Source organism: Sitophilus oryzae, unplaced genomic scaffold (genome assembly GCF_002938485.1).
Source record: "Sitophilus oryzae breed Bouriz unplaced genomic scaffold, Soryzae_2.0 scaffold_1745_pilon_pilon, whole genome shotgun sequence".
NCBI lineage: Eukaryota > Metazoa > Arthropoda > Insecta > Coleoptera > Curculionidae > Sitophilus > Sitophilus oryzae.
The window spans coordinates 1-15,147 of NW_022146441.1; the positions used below are offsets into that span (position 1 = coordinate 1).

Here is a 15,147-nt window from a genome sequence, read left to right on the forward strand (position 1 = left end):
ATTTTTTAGACATTATGAATGATCGTAAATTTTTAAGTATAAAGTATAATTGAAACCACTAATTTATTCCACTAATTTCGAGGTTCTGAATTAGATTTTAACACTTTTTATGACACTGTATAGGGACTTCCATTTTCGTGTGTTTTATGAGAATTGTCATTTATTCGTTTTATCAGTATTATCCTTAAAGATGCGGTTTTCACATCACTGTGGTACTTTTTTATGAAACTGAAGATTCTACACAAAAATTTGTTCTTACCATCGTACTTGCACACAGGACGTTTTTTAGATTGTTGTATTTTTCAACCTCCTACGTATCTTGATTATCGTGTAACTTTTCGAAAAGATGAAAACTGTGTCCCGTAGAGTTTTTCACGTAGAATCCAGTGCTGTGACTATTTTTTCACTGGAAAGTGTCGTTTTAAAATATAACTCAAATAACCTATGTTTTTTTTTACGGAAAAACCTGTATAATATATTCTATTTAAAAAAATGGTTTAGGTCAAATTTCGAGAATGACAGCTCCCCGCGTAAAACTGCAAAAGTTGCACCACTGAGCTCTGCGTATAAAACTCTATGTGAGTCAATTTTTACCTTTTCGATAAGTTATAAGATAACCGAGATACAAGGGTAGTAAAAAAATAAAACAATTTTAAATTCGCCCTGTATTTCGAAACTAAAAGGGCTAGGATAAATCTGTGTGTAGCCTCTTAGTTTCATAAAAAAGTAGCTTATTATGGTGATGTGAAAACAGCATCTTTTTACCTCTACTCATAAACTAGAAACCCCATAACATAGGCTGTGGTATTATTAAGCCAAATAAAATATATTTTAGGTGGGCCACCGCTCTTTTGTGACTCACTTAATTGTCCAGAAAACACCAAAATTTGCCAGAAAGCGTCAGAAACGTCAGAGGACAAGCAACATCTCAATGTCAAGATCACTTGTAAGGATGTCGAAGGTATGAACATAAAAAATTAGACGATATATATCTTAAAAATATACACTTATAAATTTCTTTTCTAGGGAAAATAATTACTACATTTAATAAAACTGAAAGAAATCATTACCCTCAAAATACATATTATAAGGGTGTTGAATTTAAAGGGAGATATGATTTAGGAGTGTCTTCAAGCATAAAATCGTCTAATAAAATATCAATCTGATGAATGAAATAATTAATATATATATATATATATATATATATATATATATATATATATATATATATATATATATATATATATATATATATATATATATATATATATATATATATATGGTATAGTAATCTATTAAATTAGTATAGTTCTAAGAAACTGTATAATACTTATCTATGGGTGTTTCTCAAAAATAACTTACCAGTATAACTTTTTTATTTTTTTAGATGATAAAACGAAATTTTGTATATTAGTATATGACATAAATCGGGATTGATTGACTTTATTCAATTAGTTTCGGTCGTTTTGCTGTTTCACCGGAAATGACTAATACAACTGATTTTTTTTCAAATGGTACCCTCAGTATTTTTTTACTTTATTTGATAGAAAATGACATTCTGAATAGAATGACATATCATATGTTAATTTTTGACATTCTTAATTAAACAAATTCGAAATTTCAATCTAGAGTGCCATGGCTGTGTTAAAACCATTACTTTTTATTCAAAGAGATTTAGAAAAATAGATTTGATCTTTCAATGTTTTTCGTGTTTTGTTTGGTTTGGTTTAATTTTTTTCTGGCCAGTTAAAAGATGCCCAAATCGTATTTTTAATCATAACCCAATTTTTTCAAATAAAACGAAAGTGGCTTTCAAAAGAATTTTTTTTTTCTAATAATTTGCTATCACATACTTGGTATTTCGAGTCAAATTGTCGTTACATTTATTTCCATGGCACTCTAGAGTGAAATTTAAAATGCTATTTTTTTTTAATTGAAAATGTCAAAAGTTGACCTATGATATCATCATATATGTCATTCTATTCAGAACATCATTTTCTATCATATAAAGTAAAAAATCCGAGGGTACAATTTAAAAATCAAAAGTTGTTGTCATTTCCGGTGAAACAAGAAGTGTCCGACAATAATAATAATTATTGTAAACGTCAATCAATCCTGATTTTTGTTCTATACTAACATACCAAATCTCGTTTTTTATCTGAAAAAATAAAAAAGCTATAGGGGGTGAGGCACTTTTGAGAAACACCCGGTGTAGAAGAAATAAATATCTATTGTTCAGAGTACCCTTCAGTATATCAGTTTAAAAAAAGATCATTATACTTGCAAATGTTGTTTTTCATAGCTTCATGTCATCTTTTATCCTTTTCAAAACCAAATCAGTACCACAAAGTGTAAGTATAAAAAAATAACATGTAAGTTTTTTTTTCATAACAATTGTATCCATATTATATCTAAACTATTGCTGATTTTAATTTTCTCTAAGCCTTTGCTTTGTGTCTATGATGGATCCAACACAAGAAAAATATTTAGAGGAAAAATGTTTACTGGTAGATAACCAGGATAATGTAGTAGGTGAAGCAACTAAAAGACAGTGTCATCTAGTGAGTGAAAATGGAGATATTCTACTGCACAGGGCATTCAGTGTTTTTCTGTTCAACAGCAAAGGAGAATTGCTGATTCAAAAAAGATCCCATACGAAAATTACTTACCCCAACAAGTAAGATAAGACCTTATTTTATATACTTGGGCCTCTTACTATTAGTATAATTAATTTTAAAAAGATAATTTTAAGTTAAAAATTATAAAGATATATTTAAAAAATAACATCCTTTAGTATCAAAATTAATTTATACAGGGTAGTCCGCATTGTATTCGTGAAACTTCGGCAGCAATAATAGCTAAAAATAAGTAAAAAAGTTCGTATAAATGTATGTCTTAAAATGGTTTGTTTTAGAGATACAGGGTGTAGAAGTTTCATTTTTCCAGATAATTTCTGAACTAACCACTACAGACCTTTTCGTCCGTACCTGATATTGCACTAGTGACTGAAACAATATACATTTCCAAACTCCATTTAAAAAATTTGTCTTGGTAAAAATCGCTACGATTATTCTCAGAATATTTGGAATCGAAATCATCAATATACATGTTACCATTTACAAAAATTTAACATGTTGTAGATAGTTATTAGACTTAAATAATAAATTTAGAAATGTTTTTGTGCCAAAGAAAGAAACTGTTTTATCATACTTTTTTCAACAAAAAAAATTTCATTAATTTAAAAAAAATAAAATTTCCAAATTTATCATTTTAGTCTAATAACTATCCAGCCAACAGGTTTATTTTTTGTCAATGATGACGTGATTGATAATTTCCATTCCAAATATCTTGAGAAGGGTTGCTCGCAGCAATTTTTACTAGGTGACCTTTTTTATGTAGAAAATAGCTACAAGTAGGAGTCATATTGACATGGGAACCAAATTTCTCGTCTCAAAAAAACACTCAGACACCAGTTTTGATAGAAATATCGACTTTAGTTCAGAAGTTATCGAGACAAAATCGAAATAAAAACGAAACTTCTGTGCCCTGTATCTCCGAAACGAAGCATTTAAGATATAAATTTATATAAACGTTTTTACTTATATTTAGCTGCAGAATATGCTGCGGACGTTTCCAGAATATAATTTGGACCACCTTGTATAACGCTCTCTATTTAATTTCAGATATACCAATTCATGTTGCAGTCACCCCTTAGCAGACATCGCAGAAGAAATAGAATCTAAAGATATTGTAGGAATAAAAAAAGCAGCCTTAAGAAAACTCAATCATGAGCTAGGAATAGAACCAGATAAACTCTCACTAGATGACCTCATCTACGTCACTAGAATTCACTACAAAGACTCAGGAGATGGTACTTTTGGCGAACACGAAATTGACTACATCATTTTCATCAAGAAGGATCTGGATGTCAAACCAAATCCTAATGAGGTGTCAGATGCGATATACGTCAGTTTGAACAGATTCGATCAGTTTTTGAGTGAAGTTGGCGATGATGAGTTGACTCCTTGGTTCAAGATGATTTTTAAAAAGAAATTGTTGGCTTTGTGGTGGAAAAACTTGGATTACATTGATAAATATATGGATCATAAGAATATACTTAAGTTAGATATGAACGACAATTTATAATATTCTTAAATAAATCAGTTTCGCAAACTTCAGATATCCCTAACAGACTATAAAACTTTTAAACGCGGATTGCTTCATTCAAAACAAAATTTAAAAATTAAAGCTTAGAATAATATAGAACTGGAACCTGGATGTAGGTTTATAAAGCTTGATGTAACTCCGGACCCGACTCTTTTAAAATACTGGATCTACCCATCTCCACCACCTAAGTATATTAAATCTATGTCGCACGATATATTTTTAGCTTTATAGCTTCACGCAAGCCATATCTCCTCTTCTTTTACTATTATGTTTATCTACCGATTTCAGCCCCGGATCTAAGGGGGGGCAAACCGGGGCGCCTGCCCCGGGCCCCAGTGTCAGGAGGCGCCAAAATCATAATATAATATGGTTGAAAATCAAAAAAATTACTCCACAAAGCGCCTAGTATGCACCTTACGTTCTTCTATCAAGTATTCATTTAATTTTAAAACGTCCAGTTAGTCTAAACTGTCCCGTTTACGAAAAATGCCTAAAATATATATATATATATATATATATATATATATATATATATATATATATATATATATATATATATATATATATATATATATATATATATATATATATATATATATATATATATATATATATATATCTTTCCCATACATGTTTGTTGAATGTAAAAAGTAACGAATATACTTAAACAAACATAAAAGAAGTGCAGGTTATGAGAATGTATTGGAAAAATTAAAAGAAATAAAAGAAGATGCTACTTTGGGATATTTAATTACAATTTTTGGGAGGATTCCTCATCTTCGTCTAAAAAAACAACCACACTTATGTCACACTATTGTCATTTTTGGCAAGCCATGGCTTTCAGGGCGAACAATACAGAAAAAACACAAGACAAAATCAACTAGGAAACGATTTATTGTACGACAGACAGTAAACTAGTAGTATAAGTTTGTGGTGCATCCAATCTGTCGTTCAAACGGTCGAATCAAATTTGTGTTGTACAACCTGCAGTACGATAAATCGTATAATGTCTGGCCCGTTTAAAAGTTTATTTGATATGAACTGTATATTTAGATATATGTAAGTTTTTAAAATTAATTTATTTCAAAGGCTGGCGCTGGAGAGAGGGGGCGCTACTATCAATTTTTTGCCCCGGTTGAAAAAAATTGTAGATCCGGGGCTGACCGATTACTAATACACTATTATAACTAATAGCGTTCTTTAGAAATTATATCACCAGCAAGGTCAAGATCTAATCCGAATTCTTATTTATGTACGCTAGAGTCTCCATTTAATTATATAACTAAGTGTATCGCCGCTGAGTGACTTTTAGCAGCTGCATACCTAATATTCCATCAAAAATATAAAATGTAAAATGAAGTCAAGTCTAGCAACGCGGTTGTACTACAAAAAATTATGAGGTCTCATAGATATTGTAGATTGTATTGAAAGGGGGAAGTTAATCACCACTGCTTTATGGATCTATTGCGCCCCCCTATCTTGAGTTATAACTCATACAGTTTCGGGGCTTTGACAAAATTCAGTATCGGAGACGGTTTTACAGCGGTTAGTTTTCTATCTCCGGTATCAGTCGTGATCAAGTTTATAACACGAATGGTTGTCGTATCGGCGCACTCAGTAATGAGGTTTTCTGGTTTTCCCGATGTTCCACACAGAATCTGCATTTACCGTTGGTTCTGAGCTTCAATCTAATGAGACGTTCATTGAGGAGTTTTTAACAGGACACTGTTAAAAACCCCGTGACAATCCGAAAATTGTTCTTACTTAAATCAGGGAAAATCTTAGATTTTTCTTTGTCGTAAGTCCTGAGAGATTTCTTCGTTTGGAGGATTCCCATTCCAGGTTACGAATGGAGTCTTCCAGGTTCTTGAATCCTGCTGTAAGTTGCTTTCTACTTGAGAAGCAGAACAGTTCATGTTCAGTAAATGAAGTGTTCGCTCCTTTTCTAGCTAGATCGATTTTTCATTATCTTCTATTCATTGGTGGGCTGGTACCCAGAGTAGAGGAACTTTATTTTTATTGCCTAATTTGTTCAGCTTCTCTAGGCATTCTTTAACCAACTTCGAATTCATGGTTACTGAGTTGATCGGTCTTAAGGCTGCTTGACTATCACAAAAGATTTGCAAGCACTAAACAAAAGACTATTCTTTAGAACTACTACTACTTTTCTTCTACTGATTTTTTTTATTTATTTGAAAATTTCAAGTTGTTGTTTTTGAAGGTGATGACAATTATTATAATTTACTTTACAGGATATTCCAATGTATAGGTTCAGTTAGTGGAGTGTTCGCTCCTTTGCTTGCTAGATCGTTTGCTTTTTCATTACTATTCTATCCCTTGGTGGGCTGGCCCCCGGGCTGGCTGGACACCCAGAGTAGGAATAGGAATATTTTTTTTGCTCAATTTGTTCAGTTTCTCTAAACATTCTTTGACCAACTTCGAATTGATGGTTACTGAGTTGATCGCAACTTAAGGCTGCTTGGCTATCGGATAAGATTTCTTCGGCCTATTTCTTTTTCCCGATAATTCATATCTAAAATAATTCTTATGATGCTAACTTAGTTAGCTAAGCAGTCGTCCAGTGTTGAAAATATAGTGTTTTGTCGTATAGCGGTGAACTAGTGTTTTAATTTGCTCTTGTAGCGCCAAAGCTTTCAAAAAATATCTATTATTTATCGCGGATGAAATCCATTTAGAGGAGGCGATGCAAAATCTCCTAATAATAATGATGTTAACATCTCTAAATTTTACGACTGATTATATATTGAATTATTAAAGAAACACGAAAGAGCCGAAAGTGGTAATTATGAACAAATTTATTGTTGGGCTTATTGTTATTTTTCTTTTATTTTCGCACTCCTTAGGTAGGTAAGACCAAGCACAAATCATTATAGATAAATGATAATTATTAGCTTGAGAAACATAAGGCGTTTCAGAACATGTTTTGACAAATAATATACTATTAATTTTCTTTATTAACTGGCAAATTCTATTTTATCTTCAAGTTCTTCTTAAAATATTATTTTTAAACTTTTTACTATATATTCATTCTTCATTTTAGCTGTATTTTACTGTTTTAACCGACCCTGTCCAGCAAACACCCAAGACTGTGACAGAGATTTTGAAATACTAAATTTAACTGCAGCAGAAATAAGGATTCATTGTCTGAATGATGCAGGTATTGTACAATACGATCGAAAAAAAAGGCGTCGAAGACGGCTGGGGAATGACAACGAATGATGATTTTGGCGAGGTCAAGCCACGGACGCCCATTTACGTGGCCCGTACTCTTCTTTATTTTTTAATGGCGCTTACTGCCAGCTGGCCTTAAGAAGGTTGTAATTTACTTTTATATTGAGTAAAAATGATTTTTAAATGGTGTAGTTTAAAATTCGAGAAAAAATATTTTTTTGAACATACATTTGTGTGTCTGGATACGTTCTATCTTTTTTTAATATTTCTATTATTAGTGCTAATTTTTGACAAGTTTTATGACAATTTCTAGTTACTGACTTCTAGGGCTTGACCTCGCCAAAATTATCCTTGATTGTCAATCTTTGACGCGGTTATACGGTATTTATAATAAGGGAGCCCAATCAGGCTAAATGGGGATTTACTCGAGCGTCGTAAATAGTTTTGTGTTGTGAAAATTAAATGCCAAAAAAAAGAAGAGCCTGTACAGATTTTCAAAAATGTTAAAAAAAAGTAACAAAGAAATACTTTCAAATATTAAATAGTGCAGCGTATTTCTGATAACGGAGGGATATTAATCTCCCGGTTTGCATAATAGGGATAACGGTACGAAGGAATAGAAAATGAGAAGAGAAAAAATGTATTCGAGTGGCGTCAGATATTCAAAAGTAAACACTAAAGAAGCTCCTGTTCAAAAACTGACTATTTGGACGCGAGCAAAACTTACAGCACAACAGATTTTTTAAAAATTCATAATTCTGAGCGCCCCACTATTGATGATATTTTAGCTACTTCCGCTTGTGGAAATCGACATATGAATGATTTCATTCAAAAATAAAGGTAAATATTTTGCAACTTTATGATTCTACCATTTTCCATGCCACAACAATTTAAGTCAGATTATTAAAATGCACATTTTTCTGCAGGTAACGCGGTGCAAGATTTCTCCCCTTATGTTAATCTGCCGCGCTTGAGTAAATCCCCAAATCCCCGCTTCGACTCCCCTAATATAAATAACAGAATAACTATGTGGGGGACGCAGAAATTCTTGTAAATGATCCTAAGTCGACTGGCTGTCTAATAAATAGGCTGTGATCTATAAAAATCTTCTTACTTTTCATCCTTCAGAAAAATTAAATGTATTGCAAAAAGTTAAATTAAAATTGTTATTAAAAATATTTGCACTTTTTTGCATATTTTTTAAATTATAAAAGTTCTTTTTACTCTGGTAACCACTGAAGTATCAAATTACCACAGCTAAAAACTCTTGTTCTACGATGTCTTATTTGTTGTACATTTTACTTGTTACACTGTATAAATATTCATAAAGCTCTATACGTTCATCTTATTTATATGTAAAATTATGTGCATCCATCTATTTTGTATTGTATATTCTTAAAAATTTCTTTTTACATGAAGCTTATTGACATGCAGCTGTTCAATAGAATTTTCGAACTTTTAAGATAGACATCTCACGATTACAATAACAATGCGAGTATGCTTGTAATTTGAGCTTGTAGATGCCTTATATACAGTGTGTTTTTTAAATTACAAATCCTATTTTGCAGGAGAAAAACTACATACTCATGTCTTGAAAAAGTTCATAAAATTAATTAAATTAAACGATGCCATAAAGAAAGAAGACAACAATAATGATGAAGACCATGAAATTTAACATTAAATATTACATTATCAATAATAAATTTAGTTTTTAAATAATAATATAGTTCTTTTTTATGTATATTGGCGAGCATCCATAAATTATGTGAAGCGTTCTTGAGTAAAAAATTTGATCCCCTCCCTCCCTTGATTTTTTCAATGGACGCCCGCTTATCTCAAGTAAACCTTGTTCTATATTCTTTAAAATTAACTGTTACAAGTTCATAAAAATAAGCAATCAATAATAATTAGGTACATCTTTATCAACAAAGATATTAAAATCATTCTTATTAATGTATATCTGAACAGATTTAACCCTATGACACTTTTAATCGCTTATTTGTAACGAGTTCATGAAATGTTTGCCAATCGTACTACTATACAGGGGATTTCTGGATGAATCTGTATTTATTGTTGTTAGAGATATTCTTCACATATTACACATATTATATTTTTTATAATTAAAAATAGATAATAACAACATCATCGTTTTATTTGTCATCATAATAATGTTTTTAATTGAATTTAATAATACTGCTATCATTATAAAGAAATTGAAAATATATTTTGGGACACCCTGTATACCTAAATATTTATAACAGCTTGATGTCGAAACGACAATTATCAGTAATACACGAGAGAAATAAACTTCTAAAGCTTCACTAATTCAGGCATTTTTATTTTTTCTGGAAAATTTAACGGTGAGCCTGTACAAAAATTAGAAAAATGTTTAAAAAAAATTCGTTGTTAATATTACTGATTGCTTTTGGACTTGTGGCGTTGTCACAGGAATACGGTAAGTAATAAAAATAATTGTTTTTAGAATTAAGCCAATCAATTTTTTTTTCAAAAACTGTATTGAGTACTAAAGGATCACTAAAGTTTGTCGACATTGTTCCCATTCTCATACTTTTGTTCTTTTTATAAGCCACCAATATGTTTTTTTTTCAATCATTTGTCGCCACTTTGATTAGTTATTGTTTATCCTGAAGTGAATGATCATGCAATCCAAATAAATTTTATTTTACCGTTAAGCTTCATCCGGAACCACAAAATTAGTGGAATAAGTTAATGATTTCAATTATACCTTAAGTTTGTTCTTCTAATTTCAATGTCTACTTGAAACTAATGTCATTTTGGCCTTTAATTTAATCCGTCAAAAGAAATTGTGGTTAGATTTTTTTTTTGTTGAAACCACTAATTCCAATAATTTCGTTCTGAATGAAGGTTTTTTGATTCAGGTTTCTGTTTGAATTTTTCTTCGCATAATATTGAAAATGATACTAATACCGTATGATCGAAAAAACGTTGTTAAATACGGCTGGGGAGTGAAAATCGGTGATAATTTTGGCTCTAGACCTCGTTTACTAAAAACTGACATAAAACATGTCAAAAATGAACAATAATTATAGAAAATTAAAAAAGAATATAACATTTCCAGACACACAAATATATTTCCCAAATATATTTTTTCGCGATTAAAATTCGCGAAGAAATATTTTTACATCACTTAAAAATAAATTTTTTACACAATACAAAAATAAAATACAACCATCTTAAGGCCAACTAGCAGTGAGTGCCATTAAAAAATAAAGAAGAGTACGGGCCAAGTAAATGACATCTATTAGTGCCTGACCTCGCCAAAATCATTATCGATAGTCATTTCCCAGCAGTCTTCGACGCCGTTTTTTTTATCGATCGTATGGTATAAATAATTTTTTGTGAGTTCTGTGATTTCTTCAGCATTTTAGTGTATATATAATTAAATGTGGAAGTAATGATCGAATATTTTTTATATAAATAAAATAATAACATTCAGATGCCCTCGTAATTTTTAGTACCTCCACCTACTTGTTTTGGTCAAGCGTGCCCTTCAAGCACCACCAATTGCAAGCAAGACAAAAAATCAAGCAGCGACAAAAGACGTATTGAAGTCACTATATCGTGTTTAGATGACTATGGTAAGGTTACTAAAAAGGAACAGATTTAATTCACATTTTTAATTCATAAGAAGTCTAGGAAATCTTAAAATACAGCTGAATCTATTTTTTATACTTTTTTCAGATTCAACGCTCAAAGATTATTACTTTGAGGAACCCAGCAATTTTGATCCTCATACCAACTACCATAACACCAAGTACGAGTCTGTAAATGAGGGTTATTCTAGCCCTCAGAGAGCCCAACGTCTAGATTTGACACCCTACCATGGAAGACTAGTAGATTTCTTTTAAAAAAATTGCACCCACTAACTGAAAATGTGTGTCGAATGATAAAATACCAGATGCATTGTAAATTAATTATTTATTAAATAAACTGTTTAAATGTTTTAATAGCTTTGGTTTTTGGATTCTTCTACCCATGTACGAAAAAGAATTAAGAAGCACTAAAGTCATTCACGACGTCAGTGATGGCGAACCTATATGCAAGATTTTTAACTGACTCACGATTGCTAGGCAACTATTTGTTTGTTTGCGCGGATTTATTTAGATATTCTAATTTGTGTGGATAATTTATTTTCTATTTGTATTTTTTAAAGCACTGCATTAACACATAATCATTTTTTTTCTGGGATTTGCGCCCAACGTTGGGCGCCAAATATATTTTTATGTTATTCTACATCACACAAAACTTAGTTAATATCCTCTGGATACAGTTGTCTTTCGCCCTCGTTCAAAAAACATCCCATGGTCCTGAATAATAAATAGACACCTAACATTCTTTCTGTCTGTTCATCCAAGTAGCGCCAACACAGTAAAATGTTCCTTTGCATTGGTCAAGTTCTCCAAACACACAGAGCTGCAATCATGTAAAAGCAGCTTCTCTTGTATAAGCTTCTAGTGGAATGATGTTTAGAAAAACGTTTAAACATATCACACCACCCCCCATCGTTCCAAACATCGATAATTTTCTTCAGTTTTTACTTGAAGGAGACTCATGAGTCTTCCATGTTTGGACGGCATCGTAAAGGTGCTGGTAAGGTCTGAACCTCTTACGTTTACCAACATAGAAAATTGCTAACATAAACACTTCCCACGTGTGACGCGAGAATCCAGAAGAAAGTAAGTGAACGAGCTCTTGTTCACTCCTTCACGCCATTTTGGCTTTGAAGGGTCTGATTTGCTGAATTGTGCACTGAGTTGAGCTTCCAGAGTTTTGTAGTTTTCTAGGCTGACGCTCCACTCGGCCTTGCGCAATGTCTTTTCCAATTCCAAAAAGTAAACTCGTTTTTTTTTACTGCACTTGCTGGTTCCTTCCTCGCAGTGTGGGGGGTGCTTTTTCAACTGGTACAGTATTTCTTAAGGTTTTGACTTAGACGTATTAACTTAATATGTATTAACTGTTTGAAGCAACCAGGAATAAGAAACTATACTTGTCGTATGTAAAATTTTATATTCTTTTAAGATATATTTTAGTTTGATCTGAAATGTTATTAGTTTGAGGAGTCCTATTTCGGGTAATTCTTGTCTAAAGTTAATTATACAATACAAGTTTTCCTATTTACTGTTAAAATAATATTAATAGCTGCCTGGAAGCTAAATTTTAGAGAAATATAAAAAATTGTATACCTAAACATTTTGAATATGTAAAGCACTCCCATGAAAAATATTGAAAAGTTTAAATGCAATCTGAGTGATATAATTACAATTTTATATATTATTATTTTTGGTCTATTCAAAAAGAAAATTGAACGATGGGGGAGGGGATGCGAGATTATAAATGCCGAATAAATTATTTAAAGGCATATGGAATGTTTTAAAAGGTTTAAAATATAAAACTTTCGTTTTTTAGTTATGCAATGTTGATTGCTAAAATACCTTTGATGTTACAACAGCAAAATAAGATAGTAATCCAACACAATACACCAAAACACTTTACTTTTGCATTGGATGCGCGTTTCGCTAACCAGCAGATGATTAAATTGAAATTAGGAAAAATGTTTTGGTGTATTGTGGTGCATAGAAAAATGACAAAAAAATTACTATTTTTTAAATTTACAAGTTTTCAAGGCTTTTAAAAAAGCAGTAAATATGGACGTAAAATTTTAAAAATTTCAGTATTTGTAGGAAATTTTATGTAGATTTAGAATATATAATGACTTAAAGGTTTAAGTGTTTTGGTTTTGTAAAAAACGTATTTTTTCGACTCCTTGTTTTAGAATGATTTTTTTTGGTTGCTAAAATGTTACATACAGGTTATACTGAACTCGTAAGGACAAAATAGTCTACATTTTCGTATTCCACACCTTTTAATTGGCAAATGAGAGTAGCTTGTGATATCGGTGTCATGACGAAAATCGCCAAATCTTATGAGATATTACGATATAATGATAATAAATAAGTTGTGATTTAGTATTGTGTTGCTATTTGTAGATCGTACTTACCTCTTTTGAGACCGAGCTTGAGTTGTAGTGTACCAGGGACGCGCCAGACAGAAGCTTTTTGGGTAGGGATAGCAACGATTCTCGCCATCCTAAAAAATAAAAATAAAAATTTTGTTACTTTGTATATGTATGTGTATATTAAGTCGTACATAGAGATCCATTATTTTTAAATTAAAATATTTGGTAAAGAATATTCAAAGTTGTAAGGTCAATTTAACCTCTATTAATATAATTCTTAAATGCTTTTGGTTTGGTTTCTATTTAACACTGTTTTTCTGTTTTTATATAAACCCTAAAGATAAATATCTCAAATAAACATCGGGAAAAACAATGTTTCCCCAAGAACAGTTAACCTAATAGGACTGTTCATTCAGCCGAAGGTGTCTGCCAGGTGCATGCAAAAACTCTTCACTTTGTGACGTCATTGTAGTCCTTGTCATGATAGTGTGTGTATTATTGGTTGCCGTATGCAAAACAATCATTATATAGTTTATTTATTTAAACATCTGATATGTATGCAGTAGAGAAAATTAACTGTATAAATCGTATTAGATATTCGCATAATGCATTTTTAAGAACAGCAGTTCCCAGCATCACCTTTTGCAGCCATTATTTTTAGATTACTTCCGTATTTTGCTTTAAATTAATTAATAAACAATATCGTAGGCACTTAGTAAGCACTTAGTAACAATCCACAGCACAAAATTAACGTATTTATAAACTCTATAGCTCTAAAAACTTTAAAAACACCTTTTTCACATTTAAAATCGACAAAATAATTAACTCAAAATTTCTCAGCTGATATTTTTATTACATGGTACAAAGAATACAAGGTATGATCGATAGCGGCTCCAATTTCGTTCATTTCGCGCATACCACCTGTGACGTCACTAGGAAAATAATGAATAAATAAAAAATAAAGAAAGTTGACAGGAGATCTGCATTTTTTGGGGTTATGGTTAAGAATTGTTTATTTTTAAGACTTTTTACTTCGTTTAATTTAATAATTACTAAAACCAGCAGTTTCAAAAATATATTTAAAAATAATAATTATCTATTAACATGGATTTGGACCATAATAGGTAAGAATACTAAATTTATTTCTATATTCAGTATAAAATTGTTTATTAGGTTTTTATTTTGCGATGTTTATGGTAAATAATTTTTATGTTCATTGCCTCTGAATTCACATGAGGACAGAGATGAGGATATCTATGGAAAAGTAACCACAAGAGGAATTGTTACATCATTTAAAAAATGTTGGGAATTATATGTTTCCCTTCGAAAAGTAGAAAATGCCAATGCAGATGAATGTATTGTAATTGTGATAGAAGTAATTCCAAGGGTGAAGTTTATTATAATTAGTGACCTGTGCTTCTTTTTATATGTAGATGTTTCAGGTTTTGAGAATAAATCGGTTGAACGAAACCCAAAATTTAGAGGAAGTATTTGCATACCCAGAATATGCCCATCAAGGATTATATAGCTCAAATTTCCTTTGATCGTAGGCAATTATTCAATGCAAATTAACTTTTTAAGTGACTGAAATATTAAATACTTTACAATATGGTATATCACTGTAAAAATATATTACTTTTAGGTACAATTAGGGCCAGATACATTTCAAAAAGTAGAATATTATTTTATATTAAATGAGGTATTGTACCAACAATCAATTTATCTTAATACCGCAGATTAAAAAATAACAGAATAAATAGTTCTTTCTTTTATACTACAAAAATAAACTA

At 31.0% G+C, this 15,147-nt stretch overlaps 2 protein-coding genes across 4 annotated transcripts; both read left to right on the top strand.

Moving 5' to 3' along the window:
• The first annotated feature begins 2,084 nt into the window (after positions 1-2,084).
• Positions 2,085-4,670, top strand: LOC115881989 (isopentenyl-diphosphate Delta-isomerase 1-like). Of its 2 annotated transcripts, XM_030899759.1 has the most exons (3): positions 2,085-2,372; positions 2,444-2,677; positions 3,684-4,670. In XM_030899759.1, exons 2-3 carry the CDS (start codon positions 2,460-2,462, stop codon positions 4,144-4,146), a joined length of 681 nt encoding a protein of 226 aa, XP_030755619.1. In that variant the 5' UTR covers positions 2,085-2,372; positions 2,444-2,459; the 3' UTR covers positions 4,147-4,670. The 2 variants fall into 2 exon arrangements, with proteins under 2 accessions (XP_030755619.1, XP_030755618.1); XM_030899758.1 differs by having other exon boundaries at positions 2,085-2,677.
• A 1,843-nt stretch (positions 4,671-6,513) lies between these two features.
• On the top strand, positions 6,514-11,350 carry LOC115881990. Of its 2 annotated transcripts, XM_030899760.1 has the most exons (4): positions 6,514-7,031; positions 7,229-7,345; positions 10,857-10,979; positions 11,083-11,350. In XM_030899760.1, the coding sequence occupies exons 1-4, from the start codon at positions 6,974-6,976 to the stop codon at positions 11,247-11,249; spliced, it is 465 nt and encodes a 154-aa protein (XP_030755620.1). In that variant the 5' UTR covers positions 6,514-6,973; the 3' UTR covers positions 11,250-11,350. The 2 variants fall into 2 exon arrangements, with proteins under 2 accessions (XP_030755620.1, XP_030755621.1); XM_030899761.1 differs by lacking the exons at positions 6,514-7,031; positions 7,229-7,345 and adding an exon at positions 9,633-9,814.
• The last annotated feature ends 3,797 nt before the right edge of the window (positions 11,351-15,147 follow it).